Here is a 25,433-nt window from a genome sequence, read left to right as displayed (position 1 = left end):
GGAAAATCCATATTCTGTTCTATGCTGTTCAATTCTCAGTCCTTACAGTAGTATATTAAGTGTGTATAAGTATTAAGTGTACATTAGTATATTAAGTATATTAACATGTGACAGATGTGGTTCATTCTTTTGCTCATCCTTTCCCCAGGGTTAGGGTGACCAGATGTCCTGATTTCATAGGGACAGTCCCAATATTGGGGCTTTTTCTTATATAGGTACCTATTACCCTCCACCCCCTGTTCTGATTTTTCACATTTGCTATCTAGTCACCCTATCCAGGGCGGGACTTAAGTTTGCAGTGTAGTGTTTTGTTTTGGTAGGATTTGCGGAGGTTTTCTACATGCTACTATATATTTATATTAGAGAAGGCAGGTTGAAGAAGTATGCCTTGCAGTTGGAGCAAAAGGTGGTGAGGTATGTGATGGTCCTTAGTTTCTGTGGGAGTTTGTTCCATGGTCTTGGACTGGCCCTGAATGAAGCTCTGTCTTCTTCACAGATGAGCTTTTATCCTCATAGTTCCATTGTGTTGAAGGAGTAGAATTGTCAACCTTGATCCTCATTTTTGAGCAAAACCTAGTTCTGGTATATAGCCTGAATAAAAAGGCTGAGAGCGGGGGTGCTCCTTTTGACAAATCTCAAGGACTACACAACACCTCTGGACTACAGAAGACTCCATAGCCACAGGGGCCCCCATCTCCCTTTGAGTAATTTTGTTACATCCATATAATTATGAATCCACTGGCCAACCCCCTCTTCCCTCTCAAATCTCTGTGGTGATTTGTGGGGCCCTTTGGAATTTATGCATTGAGAGAGAGATTTGCCCCATGTGCCAAATTTTCTTTCAGCCTGAACCCAACTTCTAAAATTGTACCGGTATGTTTTGTGCAAACAAACAAGCCCCAATTTCCTGATTTTCTCTTGTGTCTGTGGATTCAAACTGAGTGTGCAAAGCAGTGAGTGCAGTTTTAGAGGCTAGTGAGTGTGAAATTTGATTTGGCATCAGCCACAATTCTGGTGAAACAAAAAGTATTGTGAAGTCACTGACAGAATCAGTCAGATGGGATAAGACTTGAGTAGGCCGGGAAAGACAGACAATGTGCCCAAAACCTTTAAATAGGATTTGGATAAAATGTGAAGTTGGTCAGAGTGTGAGAGGATGTGTCATTGCTAATCCAGTTCTGACAAAAATATAAAGTAATTTCTAGAGTAACGGACAGCATCTTTATTTTTTTGGCCCTGCAAGCAAATGTATAGTTAAAGGCAATATTTGGGGGATTTTATTTATCGAGAGAACGTGTTGTGTCTAATGATTAGAGCAGTGGACTGGGAGTCAGGACCCCAGCTGTTATTTACAGTCAGCTGTTGATTCACATTGTGTCCTTTGGGCAAGTCACTTCCCCTTCCTGGGCCTCAGTTTCCTCATCTGCAAAATGGGGATAACACCACCACACAGTGGCTATGAGGCTTCTCAGAAGTTTTTAAATGATTTTTTGATCTTCAAGTGAAAAGTACAAAGTATTTTTTTAAAATTATATCAACTTTTTTAAAACAAGAAAACCAGGTGCAGAATAATGCAAGTGCAGGTTTGGAGATTCAACATTGTAAAGTTAAACCTACGATTTTAAAATTAAGAGGTCTCAGAATTGGTAACTCCTCAAGTGGAATAGAATTTTTAGATTTATTAGTGGAATGATTGGATCTGTATGGTCAGTTCCAGCTTGAATGCACCTTCTGTCCTTCTGTTTCATGAAGAAATCTGGAGATATTGGAGATGGGGAAAAGTTTTCTGCATCTATCCTGCTTCTTGACGGCAAAGCTCCCTGGGCCAAGTAAGGATGAAGCTTCTTTCAAACAGTGTTGAGAGCTGCCAAGGATACAGATAATGCATGGAAATTGGGTTTCCCTGTAAATAAGTGATTGACATTCATTAAGGTTAAGGTGACTTTGGGATTTATCTAATTTCACTCTAAAAAAGAGAGTTAAATCTGATTTTCTGAAAACACTGAGCCAAATCCATCCTTGTTACCACAAGGTCACTGTTGTTGCAACAGAGCTGAATTTGTCTCCATGAAGTTAAGATTCAGGGATTTGAGAAAAACATGTTACTGAAGACTTGGGGCCAGATGCAGGCCTGGCTTAGGTGGGTGCAACTTCCTTTGATTTAGGCCTTATCTATACTGGAGAAGTTGTGCCAGTTTAACTAAATACATTCTAAATCTATCCAGTGAAAAACATGCAAATCTCTAATGTTGATGCATCTAAATTGTTTAATCCTTGCTTAAATCAGTTTAACTGGCATTGCCAAATTAAGCCAAACCAATTTAAATTATGATTAAACAAATTTAAGTACATCTACATTACAGTTTGCGCTGGTTTAAGATCTAGTTAAACCACTGGAACTTCTTTAGTATAGACAGGCCTTAGTTCAGTCTGGTGCACTGCAGATGTTAGTGAGAATGAAGTCTTTTTAATGGGGCTTGGTGGTTACCTCCTCTGGAAAAATATTTTTAACATAACTTATTTTTGAGAGGAATCCCCAGTCAAACAACCTCTTTATGAGACAGGCTAAAAGTCATGTCTCTTCCTCCTTACTCCAGCAGGAATGCTTTAGGAGAATCCATTGAGCTGAATGAATACCACCGGAGGCAAGGAAATTCTCCTTACCCAATCTTCCCCTTTAACCCAAACACTATAAAGCCTTCATCACCTTTTGATTCTGCAAGAAGAATCTGTACTGACAGTTAGTAGGCCCCCCATATGGCTGTGGCAGTGTCCTGCAGTCAGGATGCAAATCGGCCTCGGAAAGTTAAGTAATCCCTATGCAGGGCCCAGTAAGAACTTCAAGAGTCGAAAGCTGACCATGGACTCTTCTTAGTGGCTGGTTTTCTTCTGAATATTGAAGTTCGGTGACATTACTCAAGACACAGCCTTAGGTTTGTTGTTTTTTCTTGGAAATTTAGTTTATCCAAAAAAGCGCCTAGGTCTGAGAAATCTGCTCCCAGCTGAGACACAGAGGGTGTGGAAAGGTCAGAGAGAGGCATCTCTCTAGCTTAGGTAAATAAACAAGTTACTTCTCAGTGGTTGGGAAGCGATGTTGTATTAATAGCAGTAGATTTGGTTTCGCATTGTGGCGCTCCTCCTGTTTCATCGCTGTAGAAGATAAGCGAACACAAAATGTTCTGTCTTCCTCCCCATGCGAAATCATGCCAACAGGCAGGGACTATTATGTTTAAAGATATTACTGAGGCATTGACTAGACTGGGAGAAAGTAGACACCCAAGTTTATATTTGCTAACTATTGGTTACTGAAGCTGATGACATTAGAAACTCAACATTGTTTAAAGTCTTACATGCGGGAAGTTGCAAGGCAACCTCACTACAATAGAAAATGCCTCAAACTAAAAATAAAGGCTGTGCCTTGAGCAGATGGAAGATGCATTTATCTTTGAACATTTTCCCCATTTTGGTTATTTGGTTACAATAGGAAATAACACTTTTTTCTGTATCTTACCTGTTCACACATCTGCTGCAAGCTGTTTTCCAGATCTGGAGCAGTTCAGAACTGTCACTTCAGGACACCGGAACTGGCAGAGTTGCACCAACCAGTTCCTGACAAGAAAAGAGTTCTGAAACTGTAATGACCTGTAAATTGGGAGGGTGCGTGCTCTAATGGTCAGAGAAGGGGACTGAAAGGCATTACTGCTGGGTTCTGTTCCTCACTCTGCTACTGACAGTGTGATCTTGGGAAAGTCACTAAAGGCTTGTCTTCACAGCAAAGTTAACTCAAGTTATAACTTGAATATTGCCCCTAACTCAAGTCCATTCACACAGAGAAACCCTTAACTCCAATGTGGTTGTGCTTTTAACTCAAATTGGCCTAACACCACACATGAGTGCAGCAGTGCCAGTGTGGATGCAGCAGTTTGAAAATTATACTGAAGTTAGGCTAAGGCCATGTCTGCACTAGCATTTACGTCAGCAAAACTTTTGTCACTTGGGGCGTGTGAAAAAAACACACCCTTGAGCGACATAAATTTTGCTGGCATAAGTGCTCATGTGCACAGCGTTCTGTTGGTGGGAGACGCTTTCCCACCAACATAGCTACCACCCGCTCATTGAGTTGGTTTTATTATGTCGAATGAGAGCTCTCTCCCATCAGCATACCACAGCTATATGAGCACTCTTATAGCGGCAAACTATATCAGTACAGCTGTGCCACTGTAACATGGCCTAACTTGAGAGGAGTTACTCGAGTGTTGGTAACTTGAGTTGGCTCTGCAGTGAAGACATACTCTAAACCCCTCCGTGCCTGTTTCCCTCTCTGTAACATGGGTATAAAAATATTAACCTACTTGTACGATAGGGCTTGTTTACAGATGGATACTCAGGAACTATTCAAGACAAACTATTTCTGAACAACTCCACATGTGGACACACTTATTGTGGAACAAGAGTTCCTTGTTCCTGTTTAGCTTAACCGTTAAACTAGAACAAGTCACTTTTGTTCTGAAACTAGAGTGTTCACATGTGGAATTATTCAGGAATAGCTTTTCCTGAATCATTCCACCTGTAAAAGAGCCCTGAGTGTGGTGTTGATATAATAAATGTTTGTAAAGCACCTTGAAATCCATAGATAACAGAAACTATCGAAGTACAAATGTATGTTAACTTGAACTTGTTATAGCTCTGACAATTTTAGATACATATTCATAACCCCACCCTTGGCAATCCTTTGTTTACGTAGGGTGGATCTAAAATGGTGGATATGTTAGAGAAAAGAAACTAATAGGGAAGACATTTTCCTCTCTTTGCCTTAGATTATCCATCTCTTTTATTAATTATTTTGATTAGTATCCCAGTATGGAGTGCACTTCAGCTATATTGCTCCCTAAATCGAACCTTAACCCTGTTCTAGAATATGTCCTAAGAAGAGTTAGGCTGAATGATGAAAGGTCAAATTTCTTTAATAAGATCTGTCTTCCAGCTAGGGTGACCAGATAGCAAGTATGAAAAATTGGGACGGGGGTGGGTGGTAATAAGCGCCTATATAAGACAAAGCTCTGAATATCAGGACTGTCCCTTTAAAATCGGGACATTTGGTAACCCTACTTCCAACCATCATTGTGGCAGGAGCAAAGGACCTGAAGCTGGATGTACAAGAGGTCTCAGAGCTACTCTGCATAGCTGTGTTAGGTCCAAAAACGGTGGAGTTTTGTGCTATGTTGAGGCAATGAGAAATACTTCAGTTCTCTCCCTTTTTATCTTCACACTACGGCCTTTTCTTCTATAGAAAAAGAAGTTTTCACCTGTTAGTTAACACATTAAAAACAAAGCATAGACAAGGCAATATGAACTTTAACATGTATTAACTTATAGAGGTCAACCTTGTAAGGGAGATTAGAGTTTACCTTGTTCAACCAACATGTCAAATGTACAACTTGCCTTGTCAACAGTAGGATTTTACCATATAAGCTAATGGTTGTTAAAAACACACCTTCCCCCTTCCCCCAAGTGTAGACATGTCTAGGAGAATACAAAGAAGGATGTGTTAAGTTCCTTGGCCAAAGCTGTGAAGTGCATCCATGGCCATACCTTCATTGGAGAATAAAACCTTGACCATTTATATTTAATCTAGTGGCAAAGAAATCTATTTTTAATATAGCAAATTATTCTATTGTGTGTGCAAGCACTTCCTGGTTGAGATCATACACACATTCCTATTCTGACTGTGTGTTTAACTAGCTTTACCTTTTTAATGAGCAATGTTCTTTTAGAAAAAAGATTGTTCTGTGTTTATGACATGATCATGGATTTCTTGTGCTTTTCCTTCGCCAATCATGCCACAATTAGCAAACTGCCTGTCATTATCATGAAACATTTGCCCTGCTTTATTCCTGGAAAGTTGTCAAAATAAGCTTGATTACTGTAAGCTCAAACTCTTCCGCCCCTCCAAAATCCTCTTCTTTTCCAATTTTCACCATTTCCTTTGCATTGAGACACATCCATCCCAACCAGAGAGGCATAAACCTGACCTGATTGCCATCCTGGCTGGAATCTGAAGGAGTAATTCTTACATGGACTTTACTCTTCTGCAGCCACCATGTCAGAGATCGAATTACATACTATAGTACAGTGCATGAACACTGACCTGTGCTGAAGGGAGGATATCACGTCACATCTGCTGTACACCTTGTGCCCGACACCACTGAAAACCACAAGCAAGATCACAAAAGCAGCTTATCCTGGGTTGCTAAACAGTCAAGAGGTTCAAACAAAAGAGATTAGAAATCATGGAAAGAGATATGGGCTTACCAGACACCAATCATTGTTGTCTTTCTCTCACCACAAGTAACATTGCAAGACCGTTTACAAGTGTTCAGAGAAATTAATGCTCTTTGTAGTTATTGAGTCAAAAAATACATCAGTGCTCCATATTGCAACTTTTCTACTATTTAAGAGCAAACCCAACCTTTAATTCTCACATCAGTGGAATTTTGGCTGAGTTAGACTTGAGAAAGGACTTCATTTGGACCCTTATGTTTGCTTCTCTTTACCGTGACATTTGGCAAAACATAAACCATAAAAAGGGAGTAAAAAGTCCTACAACTGGGGCAAGGGCATTTGGTTCTTAAGGACTCTGTGTGACTCAATAGGTTACTGAAATACACTAATAAATATGATAGTATTTGAAAGTGTGTCAATTTAAAGAAAATTAGTGTGTCCCTATTTTGTGCCACTAAGGATTTTCCTTCAACCCTCTGTGACAGGGTTAGACCTGATGGCTACAGGAGAGTAGTAGAGGGGGGTCTATATTAGCCCCAGAATGAACAAATCCCTGTTCCCTGGGTGATCCAGCTGGGGCTACTCTGGGGCAATTAGGCCAATTAAGCCAGCTGAGGCCAATCAAGGAGCTTGCACCAGCAGTTAAAAGCCTCCCTGTCAGGCAGACAGGGGCAGTTGGAAGGGAGTTAAGAGGAGCAGAGTGGAGCTGCTACAGGACTTGGAGCAACCACTGCCACATATTACAACCCCAAAGGTACCAGAGACAAGAGGGGGGGGGGGTACCTGTCTGGCTACGGCCAGGGACCCAAGGCACAGGCCTGAGGGAGAACCCCTCCCCACCCAATTCCAGGAAGCAGATGGCAAGCAGTGGGGTCAAAGAGAGGCGACCCAGGGAAGGGAGTAAGTCACGGACTTTTGAAGGCTACTCCACACAGGGTCCCTGGGTTGGGGCCTGGGGTAGAGGGTGGGACCGGCGCATGTGTCGCCGCGCCCCCCCACCCCCCGCTCCCACCCAGGCACGCCATAGTCGTAGCTGAAGAGGGCACAGTACCCATGAGAGGGCTAAACTAGCCGCCCGTGCCATACCTCCTAAAAGTCATCAACACTGTCTAGTGAATTAGACAGATATTCTAAATCAGAGTAGAATTTCTGTGCAAACCACTTTAATTTCAAGCATAAGCTACTAAAATAGAAACATTCTTTTATTTTAATAGACAAGTTCATATGAAATATTAAAGACAGATGTTGCACATTACTTTTATATGTAGACCAATGGAAAATGCGCGCTAGTAGCACTGTGCACCACTCTGCATTCTTCCAAAAGAATCACAACCTTAAAAGGCAAGTAACATTAAAGATAAAATCTTAATATATGTGAGTATTACTGGGACATGTTACTTATAAATTTCAGTACTGATTCAGTTAGTTGTCCTTCTAAAAGTAGATTGATGTAAGACCTTATTTTGGATCTTGACTTGTAGGAAGTGATTTCCAGAAAGGTCAGCCTGACTGCATAGCCTTAAAAACACACTCATACAGCACCTGAATTTTTCTTCAGAGTACAATAAAAGGCAATAAAATTGTTCTCATGTTATTTAAGATATAATATCATTACTCTTCTGTTTGACTAGGTCATAATCAGATTCTTGAGTGGGTAACATATGAGGGAATTAGATTACTGCCAAGGAAAACAGAGGTACAACTGTGTTATTGCTATTATAATACACCTTTATGTTTTCATTTTTCTATCACTTTCAAGAATGAGATATATCCTTCATGTTGTAGCTGGAGAATGGTAGCAGCTCAGGTCATTCTGAATGATCAGGAGTTTGATGGTGTTATCATCTGATGATCTGATTATGGATTATTTGGGCCTGATTCTCTTCTCATTTACAGCAGTGTGACTCCATTGACTTCAAAGGATTTTGTTCTGATTTATAGCACTCATCGTAATTGAAAGGAGAATCAGTCCCTTTGATCATAGAATAAAATTATTGCTACCTTGCATTCTCATTAATGTAATATTTCTTATGAATACAAATTCTCATTTGAACAGTACATTTTGTGGATTTAAAAGCATTATGCTTTTTATGCTTCACATAATACAAGAATCAGGGGTCACCTGATTAAATTAATAGGCTGCAGGTTTCAAACAAATAAAAGGAAGTACATCTTCAAACAAAGCACAATCAACCTGTGGAACTCATTGCCAGGTGATGTTGTGAAGGCCCAACTATAACTGAGTTCAAAAAAAAATTGGATAAGTTCATGGAGGTTACGTCCTATCAATGGTTATTAGCCAAGATGGTCACGGACACAACTACATGCTCTGTGTGTCCCTAAGCCTCTGACTGCCAGATGCTGAGACTGGATGACGGGATGGATCATTCAATAATTGCACTGTTCTGTTCATTCTCTCTGAAGCATCTGGCATTGGCCACTGTTGGTAGGATACTGGGCTAGATGGACCATTGGTCTAATCCAGTGTGGCCACTCTTATGTTCTAATGATAGTATTATCCATGGCTGGGGGTTACGTATGTGTATTATTAAACTCTAATGAAAAACCTCAGGTTGATGAAAATATCAAAGAGAAATAGACTGCTCTGCATGATTCCTTCACTGCAGGACTCCACAAACACTGCAAAGGTATATGTCATAAACACATTATATAAATAAATCACGTGTTTGTACATAAACTGATCAGATGTTTGAGACATAATGAGGCAGGATTTATTTGCATGTTATTTTAAAAAAAATTTCTTGTTTTGAAGAGACTTGCAAAGTGTTGCATGCTTAAATGCTGAATAACAACAACCTAAGTAGTGGTCATTTCATAAAGATTATTTGGGGCTAGACATAATGTCCCAGGTCAAGTGTGCTATCTCTCCCTCTCTCTCTCTCTTTTTGCTCACTGTGGTAGAATTTGAAACACCTCTTAACTATCAATATTATTGAATATGTTCACCCTGTGTGGGTATCAATGTAGCACTCACTAAAATTCCCAAACTCTTGTCTCAGAATGGACTGGGTTCAGTGTCAAATCTGGGCTAGGTTATCTGCATCAGTCTTTTACTTTGGTTGTTCTTAAGTCCTTGTCAGGAGTATGGACAAGATCTTCATAGGATATTTTCTTCAGGAAATTGATCAAAGCCAACATAAGTGTTAAAAATTATGAGAACACAGATTTCTTAAACTGGTTTTTGGTTCAGTAATATGTACGCTTTCTTTGGGGAGGAGACTGGTGAGATGGAGGGTGAAAGCGCTCTGGAAAATTAAAAGCCTCTCAAGGGGTTGGAATCCCAGATGTATTGTTTTATATCTGTCTATTTAATTCCTTAAGTGGCACCAGTAGGTGGTCTAGAGCATGTGACATACATGATTGTGTTAATCAGAAACTGCTGATGATAATTTCCTGCCCTCCAAATAACTGATCACCCAATGATAGTTTGTTCTGCGGATGTGCCTTGGCTTGTCTTATATTGAGTCTGTTATCACTCAGTATACTATTAAGGGAGGAGTTTTTTATTAAGCTTAGAGACAATTTTATCTTTGCTGATGTAGCTGAATTAAGTTTCTTAATAAAGCAGCTGTTTTTCTTATTTGCCTCCAGAATCTCTCATGCTAGTAATTCAAACATAGCTAAACAAGATAGCTAAAAGAAACGGTGATGTTGGAGGAAAGTAACAGGAAACTTCTACTGGAAAAGACAATATGATCTTAACTGGAACCTATTTTAGGGCATCTGAAGGCTGGCAGCAGGCAGATTAGTCAGTGTAGCAGTGATCAGAGCCAGTCATTAGGCTATGTTTTTAAAACATTGTTACCTAAAATACAGAATCTAATTTATTCTGGCTTTCTCCTTTTTAATTTTTAGGTGTGAATTTGGTGCTGGATTGAGTTCTTTGGAAACCTCAGTCTAGTCACAGACCAGATACAGTACATGCAGTAACAGGGCAGATTTAGCCCATACTGGCCTGCAAGGGGGCCTCATCTCTGATCAATAAGGACCACCCTCAGGCTGAATACATAATGTAGGTCTTGTCTGTTCTGGAGATTTTTGCATTTGTGTAGCTTTGGTGAGGCAGCTGCATTGGCGCACTCCCTAGTATGCATAGGATGCACCATCATAAAAGGTTACTGCATCTCAGTTTCAAACCAAGGTTAACTGCAGCAGTGCAGAGTGTCTGCATTGAAGGGTTGCTCTGACGCAGCTCTACTGGAGCAGAAATCCGTAGTGTAGGTAAGTCTTCAGCCGTGCCTACTCTGCATAAGGCACAATCCTACAAACACCACTGAGCATAGTGCCAGCTGCTCTGAATTCCACTTGTTTTATGGGAATTACTCTCAATAATAAGCCTTATGCCTTGTAGGGAGGGCTGATGAAATCATTACCATCAAAACTGATTTTCCACTGAATATACATTTTCATGGAAAGCATCTGCTTTCAATGGAAAATGTCAACTGTGGATAAAAAAAACCAAAAATGTTTCAGATAGTACTTCTGATTAACCCAAAAACTTGGAGTTTGGGGCTAAAAATTGTCATTTTTTGTTATAAAGTTTTAAAAAAAAAATCTAGATATTTTTGTTGGTTTCATCAACATTTTCCACAGGGAGAAAAAAGACTAGCTCTACTAAGAGCACATGTTTGCAGGGGCAGACCCGCAGTTACTATTTAAGGCCAAATTCTGCTCTTTACACCAATTTACAGATGGAGTAGCTCCACCAACTTCAGTGGCACTAACCTGGATTTGTGCCCATACAAATAAAAGCAAAATATGACCTTTAGTGTCAGTCATACTGTTGATTTTGTGATATTCTCTTTTCCCCAAGAAGGGGCACAAGACGGCCAAATTCATCACACCTGGCCCACTAGGGACGCCTTAGAAGAGAACAGCTTTTGGTTACTACAGACCAGGGAAACAAACCAGAAGTGGAAGTTCCATGTCCCATTACCGGTGTCCTGAGCTATCCAGTTTCCCTTTTTGTTTTTTCTTTTTCATTCATGCTCTTTTAGCATTTTAATAGTACCAAATAATGCAGGAACTAAGGGTTTCAGGAAAAGTAAACTGTGCTGTTGATTCTGCAGTTGATTAGCTACTATTTGCTCTTGCTTATTTAATTAGTGCACTTCAGCTATGGCACCAGTTAGATGTTCAGAAAAGAATGGAAATGTACACAGGACAGATACACCCATCAAAAACGGTTTAAAAAACACTGTCTCATAAAATGAAACGCATCCTTTACAAATGAGGGTTCTAATTCTACATACCTTATTCACAGGCATAGTTCTTGCACAAACAGATAGTACTTCTGATTAAGGCATGGCAGTTTAAAGGAACCTCAAAGTGGGGAAAGTGTAATTTATACCCATTTTAGGTCCCTTTACACTGTTCTGAGAGCATGCATGGCCTTAGTGACAATGAGAATCCAATCTGGTTGACTTCAGCGGGTTTACTGACAGAAATAAGAGTTGCTTAAATTTGTAAGGGCTCCAGGAGGTTGGCCTAAGACTAGCAGATATCTTTGCATGCAAATGAATGAATTAATATATTAATGAATTCATATATAGATCACTGCAGGTAGTTCTGATGTGATACTTTATGCACTGAAGTTCCACAATTTGTTACAATTTAGTCACAATGCTGTTAAAAATTGGCTTGATATTAATATTTGTCCGAATTTCTAATTCAATTCAAATGTTTTAACAAAATAAGTATCATGCTGTTAATCTGCAGATGATGAGTCAGCCTCTACAATTATTTACCTTTTATGGAGTGGCAGGTGGTCTAAAGGTCAGTCCAGGATAGCAGAAGTTAGGACTTGTTGGTACTGGATTCTGTTCCTGGTTCTACCTCTGACTCACTGTGTGAAGCTGGATAAATTACTTAATATCTCTGTGCCTTCCTTTACCCATCTACAAAATAAGGTTAATAATCTTTACTTACTTGTCTCACATGGTTGTTCATATGCTTTGTTCTATATAAGTGCCAAATATTACTGGTTTTGAACTGTCTTAGGCAGCAGCATATGCAAACACACACATGCATATGTGTCTTGATTTTTAAAATCAGCTGCCATGTTTACAGACCCAATTAATTGTGACTAGAGTTCAGGGGCGGGATCCACAAAGGGACTTGGGCATTGCAATGCTGAGCATCATGATGCCCAACTGTTAGGTGCCTAAAAAATCACAGGAACAACAATGCTATCCACCAAGTCTGAGTTAGGCACCTAGGCTCCCTATACCATGAGTGGGGGGAGATAGATGCCCAAATATGCCATCTGCCAAAGCCAGAATGCTAGGCAGGAAGCTGTCTAAACTAGCCAATAGGAGAAGCCAAGGAGAAGGATGTGTGTTAAGCCCCACCTCTCTCTCTCTGCACTAAGTGCCTAAGTCCAGGCTGTAGGGAGGCCCCTAACTCTGCTTAATGATCTACAAATGGGTACCCCCCACCTGGATTCAGGTGGCTTAGGTGCCTCTTACAGGACTGAGTTAGGCACTCCTCACAAAATGCTCAGAGAAAGAGGAGTCATTCCCTATCTTATAACCATTAGTCCAGGGGTTAGAGCATGCACCTGAGATATGGGAGACTCAGCTTCAAGTTCCTACTTCTCTGCCAGAGGGGGAGAAAGACACGGCTCTCCCAACTCTCAGGAGAGTTCTCTAATGCCTGAGCAAGGAGGTATTCTGATATGGGGCTCCCTCGATCTCTCCTGCTGACTGTTCCCCTGTGGACAATTACTTAAATAGTTATTGGGCCAGAGAGTGATTCTGTAATCCAGTAGTTGGGCCACCCACATGAGAGGTGGGAGACCATGGATCCAGTCTGCTCTGCTCCAATCACGCCTTCATGATTTATCATGAAGTGCGACAGCTTCAACAGGAGAGACTGAGGAAGCTGCACATCAGACTATCCCCTAGCTCAGTGTTTAGAGAGCGCTCTTCAGAGGTGGGAGACCACTATTCCTATCCTGCCTCCCCTTCCGACAGACAGGGGAAAATGAAGCTGGGTCTCCTATAGCTCAGGTGCGTTCTCTAACCACTGAGATAAAAATCATAAGAGGGGTACCACCACCATCACCTCCTCTAACTGGATTTTGGATGGAACCTGATCCAGTAGCTGGCCTCTGAGCATGCCCCCAGGCTTCTGATCAGGCCCTACATGAAACGTAGGTGGCCACACACCTGTCTTTCCCTGATTTGTGAATCACTCTGAGGTAGGGTGGCCACTCACGCATTCCTGGAACACTGGGCATTCTGGTACTTCCAGGAATAGCACGGGCCTGCCCCTGCCAACCTGCCCTTGCACACACCATATGTGTGAGGCCAGGCTGCAGGTGGGGCACCATTTTGAAGAGCACGCCATTCTGCCCCTGCTGGCGTGACCTTGTGTGTGAGGTCATGCCGGCAGAGGAGCACTCTTCCAAAGGGCATCCCTTGACGGATACCGGACAAAACCATGTCCAGTTTTGTTTAGTTACCGGAGCGGGGACAAACCCTAGAAAAGTAGGACTGTCCAGTTTAATTCCAGACAAACGGCCTGCCTACTTTAGGGTTTAGGTGGGAGATAAGTGTCTGGATACCTAGAAGGAGGCAACAGTGCATGTGACCAGAGGCAGAAACTTAGGCACCTACGGAACTTTTATTCTGAAAACATAGGTACCGAGTGAGTTTAAGCACCTACATGGTTCAACAAGAGTTTTGTGGATCACAGTGGAGCCAAAACTGGGATTTAGGCATCTAAACCCAGGATTAGGAGCCTAAATTTGGTGTTTAGGCATCTGAGGACCTTTGTGAATCTTACCCTAGATGTCCAAAACTTCTATACCTGCTTGTGCCCTTAAACAAGGTAGCTGGACATCTAAATGCTAAAACTTGAGCCTCCAGTCATTGCATGTGTAAGGTGTGGCCCCAAAATTGTGCTTGCAAAAATGGAGGTTGGGTCAAAGCCTAATAATTAACGCCAGATTAATGGATATGTGTTTCTGTTTACATAGACCAATTATGTCCATAGTTGTGCTGACAAGGGATATTTTGGTGATAGAGCTTTAGGTTATAGTTAGTACTTGATAATTAAGTAAAACAAAGCAAAATGACTATTCCAGAGACAAAATATTCTACAAAAATAAATGACAAGAATATGGTACTTTGTCGTTTCTTTTTGCATTCACAACAGTAAAACAGTGGATTCTATGTAACTTGAAGTCTTTGAATCATGATTTGAGGACTTCAGTAACTCAGCCAGAGGTTAGGGGTCTATTACAGGAGTGGGGGTGGGGTGGGGTTCTGTGGCCTGCAATGTCCAGGAGGAAGTCATACTAGATTATCATGATGGTCCCTTCTGGCCTTAAAGTTTATGAATCTATGAACTGCATTATTACTGCAGTAAGCTACTACATATTCATAACACACTATAACACTGTTAGGCTCGAACAACAAACTAACAAACAAATGCAAATGTATTGATCGCATGTAAAATTAAGTGCAAAATATTTAAATCTCCTAATTAATTGGATTCAACAAAGATTTTCAAATAAAAATGCAAGACTGACAAACTGAGGGGGGAAAAAGCAAGTGATATGTCCCAGACTACATGTACACAGGACTTGGCAGCTATCCTTGGTTTTTAAACTTGAAGCTTGACAAGCAATATTTCTCCTATGATCTGGACAGGTGGCAATCCCATCACAGAGCATTTGCTAGCATTACCACTGTCCTCATTTAGACTTTACATCAAGTCTGAGTGAGCCCTGGCTTGAAGTCAGACTCTTGATGTCAGTAAGGAAAGGCTAATTCCTAGTTATTATTTTTAAAGAAACTAAAATATTATATAAACAAGCACTGTTCAATTCAAATTACATAGAGACTTTTGATGAAGAGCAAATGTGCACCAAAGAGCCACTTATAAATGTATTTGGAAGTAGATTGTATACTGCTCTTGTCCTAAATAGATCAGCATGACTAGTAGAAGGTATATTACAGAAAAAACACAATTCTTCAGTACAATATAGTAACAAAACTATTTTGCTGTTTGAATGTTTTAGAAAACGTTTGCTGTTTATCATTATTCAGTTAGACCAACTGAAGTCCTAAATTGGAAAAGCAGCTCTGTCCAAGGTCGCCTCTGTTGTTTCCAAAAATATCTTGAAACAAACGCAAGAGGGGCACTTTGTTGGATGTTATCTAGACATATATAGTTTCAATCAAATTCTTCAAGAAGTGTCAGAATAAAAGTTGAACATTTGTTTGACATTGCCAAGTCACTAGCAAGTGAATCCCTTTAAAGACTGAAAATAGCTTTGACAAGAGTGGTGAGGACTATAGGATGTTCTCCCCCCTCCCCCCACACACACACACTTAAAAACATTGAAGTTGGTGTTATGTGAACAGTAAATATTTTTAAATACTTTACTTTGTGTGTAAGTAGACCTTTTTTCAGCCAAAAGCTGGGAAGGGTTACCAAGTTGTGTTAGTGATGTTGGGAAAACTTTTTTGTGGTGATTTTTAGAATGTATGAAAGCTTATTATATATACAGTTAATATTTTATTATTAATCTTCCAGCTCATTCAATTAAATCAACCTCGAGGAAAACAAGGAGTCTTTAGCCTTGTATAACAAGAGTATAAAGTGATGTATCCCACATGGAAAGAGTGCATTCAATGTAAACCAAACAAACCAACCCTTAAAGGAATAGGAACACAACTGTTAACAAGACATTATTTAGGGGGCCACACTCTGGTTTATGGTCACATGAGAGGAGTTCAAGTTGCTCTAATTACACGTTGTGGAAGCTGTCGTCTTGGTGAGTTTTAATCTGGAGGTGGTCATTTGTCATTGTCTGAGTTAATGAATACCTCATTTTCATTAATGTCCTCAAGACGGGAAATGGGTCTCTAAAGATTTTCAGGCTGGCTCCTAGAGGTACCAAAACAATCTAATCATCCCATTTCCTGTAGTGATAAAGCAGAGAAATCCTCCAGGATGAAAGGTGTTAGGTTTAATGTAAAATCTTTCTCGACCACTGGGTATATACCATAGTTGTAACTTGGCCATGTTATATTTAGTAGGAAGCAATTCATATGACACCATTTTAATCTTTAAGGTTTAAAAAATACATTTGTATACTATAAAAATATGGCAGACTAAGGCAAGCTTAATATAATCATTTACAAATAAATTGTAAAACATTGATTGCATTGAAAGTGATAGAAGAAAGAGTTCAGGGTTTGGGGAAACATACAGCTTAAATGTCAGTTGATCAGCAATATCCAATATGCATAATTCTTGTGCAATTTTTAATTTCTCAAATCTTGGGTCAATCAATCCTTCCTCACTCTGGTAACTCTTCATTTGTGGACTTGACATTTCCATTTGCAACAGCCCTGTCTAAATATTGTTTTACTGTCCAGCTAATGCCCCATTAGAGTAAATCATATAAGCGTCTGAATTTTTCACTTACAATTTTATAGCCTCAGACTTTCAATCAGTAAACAGACTTTTTAAAATAATTAAATGGAAAAACTAATGCTTTTAGATTGTATAAAATCTCAATTAACCCAATATCCTCTAATTGTTTATCCATCTTCATGCATCATTTGCATAATTTAAAAACATAAAATTACTTGGCCAATTTCTGCATGATTCCCTCAGACATCTTTATTATTTGCATAAGATGCATGTGTTTGTGGCTCATTATTTGTTAAATAATGAGGACCGTTTCCTCTCCATTCAAAGGCATTGGAGCAGTGAGACAGAAAAATTTATCTTTAAAAATTGTCAAATCCTGTTTTTCATACTCCCTTGGACCAAATTCTTCCCTAGGATTAGTTTGGCTGAAGCGCACAGGATTTGGCTTTATTCTATTCCAGAAAGAGACACTGAAGTTCTTACTGTATTAATGGGTGCTTTTTAAAAACTCTGATAGTTGCAATCGAAAGCTTAAAAATGTGATTTTATTCAGTATTTATTCACTTGAATAGGGCTCTTCACGGACACAAGCTCTGCTTGTGCGGCTTGAGTTGCAGGATCAGGGCCTTAATGCATTTGGCAGATACTGATTCTATGTTTTCAGCAGAGCTGCAGCTAACCTGAAGAGTTTTGTTTCATTTTCTTCATGGCTATATAGTACCATGTTATTTGCATTGCTCTGGAAATAGGATTTTGTTAAAGGGACATGTTTGGGTCAAGTTTTCCCCACATTTTGTGAAAATGATGCTTTTATCTAACCTCAGAGCAATGGAAAAAGTGGAAAAAATGGTGAAAATACTTTTTTTTTTTTTTTTAACCATACATGAAAATAAATATTTCAATGAAATGAAATAAAATAAAAAAGCAATAGTTCTATTTTTTTAAAAAGATAAACAGTCAAAAACATAGCAGCATTGTGTTACTGCATAAGAACCTGACGGTGAAATTGAATACTTATCAGCTACAAACTAAAATGATACCAACTGGCTTATTTTTATCATTCATGTTGCGAAAAACTTTAATAAATTTCAGGCCTTTAAATTAAGGTGTCCACTTCAGCGGGAGTTTGGCTTGAGCAGAGTCAAGATTATTTCAGGTACGAATATTAATTTTTTTTAAATGTATTCTTTTAAATTTGACACTGTCCCTTTAACCACTGCTATTTTGCCAGGAAAAAGAACACAGGCCTCAGTCCAACAGACCTTACTGTGGCAAAATTCCCATTGAAGTCAACAAGAATTTTGTCAGGAGGAGGACTGCAGGATTTGACCCACAATTCCCTGCTGATTTTATCTCAGCTATGTGGAAAATGTTCGCTCTGCCTCCCCTACAACGCTGTGCTTCTAAGGGGGCATTAAATTATCATGGCCTCAGTTGCTTGCAGTACTTCCTTGTCTGTATACCAAAATCACTGAAAGCAGCACAGAACAACTATTTGTGAAAAACGTCCCCTGCCACCGTTAGTTAAAGATAGGTTAGCTCTGGAGTTTGGAGACCGCTACTGCAGAACCAACATAGGGAGCATATGAGCAGAACTGGGTTTGTATTGGTCACATATTCAGGATCTAGAGACCCCTTCCTCTGCATATTAAAACAACTTTAAAATAGGTCAAATTTGAGACTACTTAATTATTTGGGTGCTGCTTCATGCAGCTGACACCTTGAGAAATAGACACCTCCAAAGCTTATCCATGCAGTACTTTCCTATTGGAACATTGACATGTCCAAGAAAATTATTGCATCCTACTGCCCTTCAGAGCTGAACCAAAAAGGCAGCTGAAGAGTTAACAGGGTTCCTTCAGCAGGAAACCTGCTGCTGTAAATGATAAGGTAGGACACACAGAGTGAAGACATTTTGTTTTTTCATTTAAATCTGAGCGAATACAGTGCTAATGAGAGGTGCCAGATTCAAAGGCATCAAGGCTGTAGTTGTCTTTATCCACAGAACAATACATGAGGGCAACCTTCCCACTCTCTGCCATGCCAATGTGCCCCAGCCCTCTTCTGCTGGGGACACCTAGGGTGACAGGGTAGATTAGTCTCCATGGCCCTGTCAATCCTGTGCCTGCCTGACAGCATTGCCAGTTGGGATGGTGATTTAGGAACTGGACTGATACCGCCAACTCAATATTCATAGTTAACTGGTCTGAGGACAGTCACCAGGTAGTAGTGATTTTCAGCCACTGCTGATTTGGGCTGGATATGAAACAGTGATCTAGCGGTGAAAGGCTCCGCAGCCCATTTCTAATTCCCTGGGTCAACAGTTTCCATCCTGTGGGGGGCGGCAAAGATTATAGGGGGGTCCGTGAAGCTTCAGTAATTTTGAGGTCATTTACACACACACACACGCGCGCACACACCCCGAGCTCCCTGCTGGGTGTAGCGGCCTCGAGCTCTGTGCCGGCTGGAGCGGAGGAACAGCCCCGCCCCAAGCTCCATGCCAGCTAGAGCGGCGCAGCAGCTCTGAACTCTGCTCTGGCTAGAGCAGAGGAGCAGCCGCTCCCCAGCCCTGCACTGGCCAGGCGCCTGGCCAGAGAAGAGCAGCCCTGGCCAACCCACCAGAGCCTCTCTCTATTACCCTCAGCCCATGCGGGATGGGAAGAGGCGGAGCCACACGGGGCATGTGGTGGCAGCTGCGCCAGGATAGGCTTAGCTTCTTACTCAGTCATTAATTATTATTATGATGTGATTTAGTATTATTATATGTGTTTATAGTGGTTATAAGTGTTTATGGTTGGTGGGGGTGGGAAGGCCCGTTTTACCTAGTGTTAATCAGTGGGGCTTTCACTCAAAAACATTGGGAACCACTGCCTGGGCCATCTGGTCATCCTGAGAACAGATTTTATATTACATAGAGGGAATGCTACTATCCATTTCAATTAATCAGGACATTCTCACAATGAGGATTTTTTTAAGTCACTGAGCTGTCACTAAGTAAATGTTTCCACCATACTGTACCTTAAGCTACAGATGTTTGCAGGACTTTCTTAAGAGAGACATCCTTAATATGTTTATATATTTCTTAGGATAAGCTGTGTCACAAATGTTTTGAGTTAAGTTATTTTAGAACAAAATGTTAAGGTCTTAATTGAACTAGATTTTCCTTCATGTCTAGCTGTACAGCTCAGGCCGAGGAACATTTAAGCATATGAACAGCTTTACATATGTGACTTGCTCAATGGTACTAATCACGTGAGTAAAATTATGTTTATTTATAAAGTGTTTGCAAATTTGAGCTATTCTAATAGTTCTCCTCTATTAATGCTCAAATAGAAGCAAAATGGTAACTGCTAATATTGACTAAACAAATGAGCCTGTGAAATCCAGATGATAAATGTATTAACTGATTGGTTATGTAACAAGCCAAATAAGTTTGCTCATACCCATTTCTGATTTCCCTATTCATAGTGCTTACTCATTTGGGAGTGGCCTGTAACTCTTGAAAAGGACATCCTTTGAATCAGTGTTAAATATTCATGACAAAACCATGCAATGCTATGGAACACTATAAACGGACCTTAAAGTTGGATTATTTCGTGATCTAATTCTGGGTAAAGATAGGTACTAGTTTCCTGAAACAATGTATGCAGTTGGTCCTAGCAACTGTTAGGAAGAACGTTGTCTTAATAGGAAGAGAATTTTAAAAGTACAGGAGCATAGAATTTCACTAATTAAATTTTTTCTGCTTTATTTGGATCTGCACGAGTAAAAGCAGGTGATTTTCCAAGTTATATTTGTAATCTCATTAGGTAGCCAGCTAGACTATTATTACTAATAGAGCAAAAGATAATAAGCTCCTTCTTTGTAAGTTACCAGCAGAAGAAATTAACTGTCAGAATCAGTCAAAGATTTTTGAATGCTCCCATCAAATCACTAACTGGTTGGAAAAGCCACTGAACAGAATCTATTAAAGCTGCATTGTTAAATGTCCACTTATATAAAAGCTAAAAATAACCATGTAACAGCTTTTTAGTTTTTCCAATTTTCTTTTCTTAGAGTAATTAGGATTTTCTGCTTCACCTCAGTAAATCATTTTGATGCTGTAAGAATGAGACAGCACTAATCAAATCAGTGCAACTATCATATAATTTTAAATCAACTACCAGCAACTTGTTTTTAAAAAGAGAGAGAAACTCTGCTTTCAGGGTAACACTGAACGGAAAAAAAAATTACATCCAGTTGGACTGTACATTACTCCTATAGATTTCAAAAGCATAACTCCTGAGCAACTGGCAATGCCATATAATAAAGAGATGTTTAAATGGTTTAGTGAATAATCAGCAGGATCTTAGGATTTGGGGTTTTGTTAAGTTTTGATTTGATGTGCATGCTCCCTCCCACGCTCTCTCCCCACTCTCCCCCCTTTTCTGTGGCTTTGGAGCGTGTGTTCTCCTTCACCACTGCACGACTTCTAAGGAATCCAAATGCCCCTTTTCTGGAGATCATCCCAGGCTCCCCCTAATATATCTCCTGTCTAGATGGCTATGCAATTCTATTGTTAATGACAAGCATTCAGCAAGATGCCTATAACCCTTCCTCAAAAGGGCACGTATGTAACTCCCATAAATTTCTTCAGCTCCATTTGGCACTAGAGCACTGCAAATAAAAAAGTAATAATCATTAATAAATATTGGGCTAGCATGAGAAGAACCTAAAGTTATTCCTGGAACTTGGATTTCCCCACACCACACAGTCCGCTGCAGTTTTGTTGAGCTTGCCCCAGCACATAGTTTGATGCAGTTCCAGTCCTGTAACATGCTCTCCCTGCTGCCTGTAAATCTACCTAAGGTCTCTCTCCTACTCAGCAGGCTTCCCTCCAAACCCAGTAAAAATCTGCATAGGAGTTAATGCTGCTTCACCCTTTGCAGTTTCTACTTACCCTTGGCAAGAAGGTTAATGTGCAGCTGTGGAGAAAGAGTCCCTTGAGCTATCCTGAAGGGGAAGGAGCCAAGGGTCAGGGCCCCACATGGGGGATCTAGTGGGGATCCATGGGGCTGTCTCCAGGCAAATCTTAGGGTTGTGTGGAATTTAAAGGCATTGTTCTCTCAGCATAGCTGCAAACACTTTTTGTTGCCAAAGGGAGAATTTGGAAATAACGCTGTGAAGTGAATCTCAGCTTTTCAAACTCAGCTTTTTCCTCTAAGGCCCAGCAAGCTGCTTGCCTTTAATAACAAAGGTTCAATCACTTCTATCAACTAAAGAAACTTTTACAAAATTACAAAGACACACTATAGACCTCAGATTTTATTTTTCTTCCAGTTATGTTGAATATATTTAATGCAAATACAGACTAGAAAAGGGGTTTCACACAAAGTAGCAAGTGCATGTATAGTTAAATATCAGAGAAGGCTAAAATACTTGTTGTGCTCAAAGTAATAGTGAAGGCACTATTAAAAATTAGTCAATTTTATTTCAAACAGGATAGACATTTTCAAATGGCTTCCCTACAGGCCAAAAGAATCTAAGAAAAGCAGTAAGAATTTTGGTCTTCATGACTTAACTCTATGGCTCTGACTCTTGTCTGTGTCCAAAGAGTGCACAGCACAAATCAGGAGGGGTGAAGGAGAGTTTCAAGCCATCTTTGTGCTCCTCTGATCCTGGGCCAGCTGTGCACCAGGTAGATCCCCCTGATGCATCTTAGAACAGTCTGAAGCTTCTAATGACCTCCAGGGGCTAGTCTGATAACTAGTCACGGTGCAGGAAAGCCTTGCTCACAAACCCATTTCCACACCCTAATTTATGTAGGAAGAACGGGGCCAGATCTACACCACTGGAGGATGCCCCTATCCTGGCATGATCTTCATGTGGGCAGTTATCACTGCTTTAGAATCACTTTGCATAAATAAAGCAGTACAAAACTGCCTCCATGCAGGGGAAACCCTAGGTCTATATTTCTTAGTAGGCCCCAGTTTAAGTGTTCATGAGGGTAACATACAACCACAGGGCAAAGTTAGAAGACAACTCATATTTAAGAGGAAAAAATGTTTTTTAAAAAAATGGAAAAAGCTCGGAAGTAATTGTTCTCACATTCTGCTTCTGACTCTGTGCCAATGAAGGGTGCTCTGGCAGCACAATTGTTCTTGTTCAATTGCCCAAGGAGATAGAGGGACTGGCGGTGGAGCGTGCAGGGTGTGTGCACCTTTAGCATGACATGGAGCTCAGTTCTGCAATGGCTCTATGCTTACCCGCACATAGGTCGTGAATTGAGGCAGGAGAGGGCCAAGCTAGGAAATGGGTGGACCAGAATGTCCACAGCTATGTAGAACTTCCTATCCTTCCCCCTATAAAATGTAACGTTAGGGCTACAGTAGCAAATGCAGAGCAGCTGCACCAGCTTTCTAGAGCCTTGAGAAATTATTCCTTTTCCTTCGATTTCTTTGGGAAGATACCTAGGCTTTACTGTGAAATTCACATCAGTGCAGAACGTTCACACAAGACCCTCCATATAACTTAAGCTGTTAACCTGGCACTTAAATAATGTAGAGGGCTGTCTGCATAGGAGTTAATTTCACCCTTATATTACTTATTGAAAATAAATAATTTTAAAAGTAATGTATGTAGAAAATGAGAAAACAAAGCAATATTCAGTGGGATGATCTGAGGAAGTGATTATGTAAGAAGCAGGAATTTTAAACCAATTCATAATACCAACCTATCCTCGCCTCCTTCCTGAATGACTTGACCAACAGAAGTTTGATTTTGTTGCTTTAGAAAACACTCTCTCTTACACTCCATCAGTTGCTCAAAATCTCGCCACATTTTAGCTTGCTTCATATTTGGCCCATGACTTTCCCGTACAGCTTTTTGCTTCTCTCGTAGCTTCTGATATAAATAAAGGTATTCAGATTTTTTGATAGGTTCAACATTACAAACATTAGTTTACATAGATAGCCTAATGTGAATAAAGAACATTTCCCCTCTCCTTAAAACATTATTAATGTTCAAGTAAGTTAGAAAACATCTTTGTAAATGAACACTGTGAGTCTTTGTTGTGTGTGCCTTGTATGGTGTTAGTTTTATTGCAGCTCCTTAAAAATAAGCCTCCCCCCCCTTTTTTTTTAAATATATATAGTGCAACTTCAGCTTGCTGTGTTCCCAGTTTCTCTATGGGGAGTCCCATTTGTTTTGCAAAATGTTATTTAAAATCAGTTCACTTCCAGACTAAGACTTTGCATATCAAGTTGCAGCCTGTAATGGATTCTGATCATGAAGTTATATACTCTGAAATGAACTTCACATGAGAATAAATGTGGACAGCAGCTTCTGTTAACACGACTGCATTGAAGATATCATTAGGCTTTTATAAAGATAAGACTGACAGCTTTAAAATTTATTGACTTCAAGAGGTTGCTTTATATACAACTTCAAATTTGAGCTGGCATGGTTTGTTATATCCATGTTTCATTTTCTTATCCAGATGGTTTACAGGGAATGTGCTGTTGTGTTAAGCTGTTTGACTATCTTTTACAAGCAACTCATGCTATACTCTGTAGGAAATCAAACCCTGAAGGGCAAGTGTTATCTTTTTTCAGGGGTTTAGTTACTGATGCCAACAGTAATGGAGTTTTCTTTGTGGTCTGCAATATGCTTTTTAAAAAGATGACTGCAGTTTTGAACACTGAACCAAATAAAAGTATGAATTGCAACATTTTCAAATGAAAAAACCAAACCCATTCTTACCTTCCCAAGGTTTTCTTGTTCAAGGATCATTCGTGTATATTGTTCTCTAAAGAAGATACATAATGAGTTATATTTTAATCAGTTCTAAGTTGTAAGGCGGATTAACTCTACAAGTGGGGAAAAAATGGAAGGTGGCAGAAAGTTTACAAGGATAGCCACTGTGGGCATAGCATCAAAATCCTGAGGGCCCTAAATAAGAAAGTCAAAAGAGTATGAAGAAACATCTTTATTATCAGCCCTCAGGACTCTTTTGACCCCCATAATTGTGCAGTTGGCATAAAATGCTATTCATCAAGGGAACAGGACACTTAAGCTTTCAGAGCAGATGTGATTTCTGGAGTTCCCCGTGTGCAGGCTGGGTGCACAGCCCCTCCCAGATCCTTTTTAATATTGCATTATAAATGCCAGTGTTCTGAGACTGCTCAGTGCCATACTTCTATACAAATGTCATACAATGTCCAAATCCAGACTGCTTCGCTCATGGGAGTAGTGTCACTGGAGCAAAAGGGAGGACACAGGAGTGTAAAGTGAGCAGTTCATATTTGACAAACCTAACAATGATGGCCTGATTTTCAAAAATGCTGAGCCCCCTGCAGCTCCCAGAGATTTCAATAGGAACTGCTGGGTGCTCAGTACTTCTGAAAATCAGGCTTCTGATTTAAGTGCCTAAAAATAGATGTAAGAGCATAACTCTTGACATCCAATATTAAAAATCTTGACCTGTTATCACTGGTGGATGAAGCTATTCTTTTGATGTAAGTGAAACATGACAGCATGATATGCAAATCACAACAACAAATTTTGATATGCTGTTATGCCATTTACATATTTTTCAAATTTAGGTGAAGATATTAAACAACATGCTCCTTTTTAAAACCAAGACTGATGTGTATGTAACAAGTACACTTAGCATCAAAGGGTTTGATTGTGGAACACAGAGTGGCTCGAAAGATCTAAAGAACTTTCAAAATTGCTCAGCATGGGGAAATCCTAGTTTC

At 40.0% G+C, this 25,433-nt stretch overlaps 1 protein-coding gene and 2 long non-coding RNA genes across 4 annotated transcripts in view; 1 reads left to right on the top strand and 2 right to left on the bottom strand.

Annotated features, from left to right (window-relative positions):
- Positions 1-1,665: 1,665 nt before the first annotated feature.
- LOC137147357 (uncharacterized) lies at positions 1,666-6,755 on the bottom strand. Its single transcript, XR_010918185.1, has 4 exons — positions 6,313-6,755; positions 6,149-6,205; positions 3,512-3,609; positions 1,666-1,903 (listed from the first exon to the last, which is right to left on the bottom strand). It is a non-coding gene; the product is annotated as an uncharacterized lncRNA (long non-coding RNA).
- An 11,043-nt stretch (positions 6,756-17,798) lies between these two features.
- LOC137147485 (uncharacterized) overlaps positions 17,799-25,433 on the top strand; it is a 43,873-nt gene continuing 36,238 nt past the window's right edge. The window contains exons 1-2 of the long non-coding RNA XR_010918223.1: positions 17,799-17,851; positions 19,871-19,947. This is a non-coding gene — a long non-coding RNA (uncharacterized lncRNA). The remainder of the gene's footprint in view (positions 17,852-19,870; positions 19,948-25,433) is intronic.
- The window catches only part of IFT81 (intraflagellar transport 81), a 53,585-nt gene continuing 50,138 nt past the window's right edge, over positions 21,987-25,433 (bottom strand). Inside the window, exons 17-18 of one of the 2 annotated variants that reach the window (XM_067539618.1) lie at positions 24,436-24,481; positions 21,987-23,577 (exon numbers count right to left, since the gene is read on the bottom strand). In XM_067539618.1, coding sequence (XP_067395719.1) covers positions 23,395-23,577; positions 24,436-24,481 — 229 coding nt within the window. In that variant the 3' untranslated portion in view covers positions 21,987-23,394. Of the gene's footprint in view, positions 23,578-24,435; positions 24,482-25,433 lie in introns of those variants that run through there. The other variant, XR_010918222.1, reaches the window with a different exon arrangement.

This window comes from Emydura macquarii, unplaced genomic scaffold (genome assembly GCF_026122565.2).
Source record: "Emydura macquarii macquarii isolate MOO-44397 ecotype Brisbane River unplaced genomic scaffold, CSIRO-AGI_Emac_v2 contig_554, whole genome shotgun sequence".
NCBI classification, from domain to species: Eukaryota; Metazoa; Chordata; order Testudines; family Chelidae; genus Emydura; species Emydura macquarii.
The sequence above is the reverse complement of the archived record's forward strand: the minus strand, read 5'-3'. Positions and strand labels throughout refer to the sequence as shown.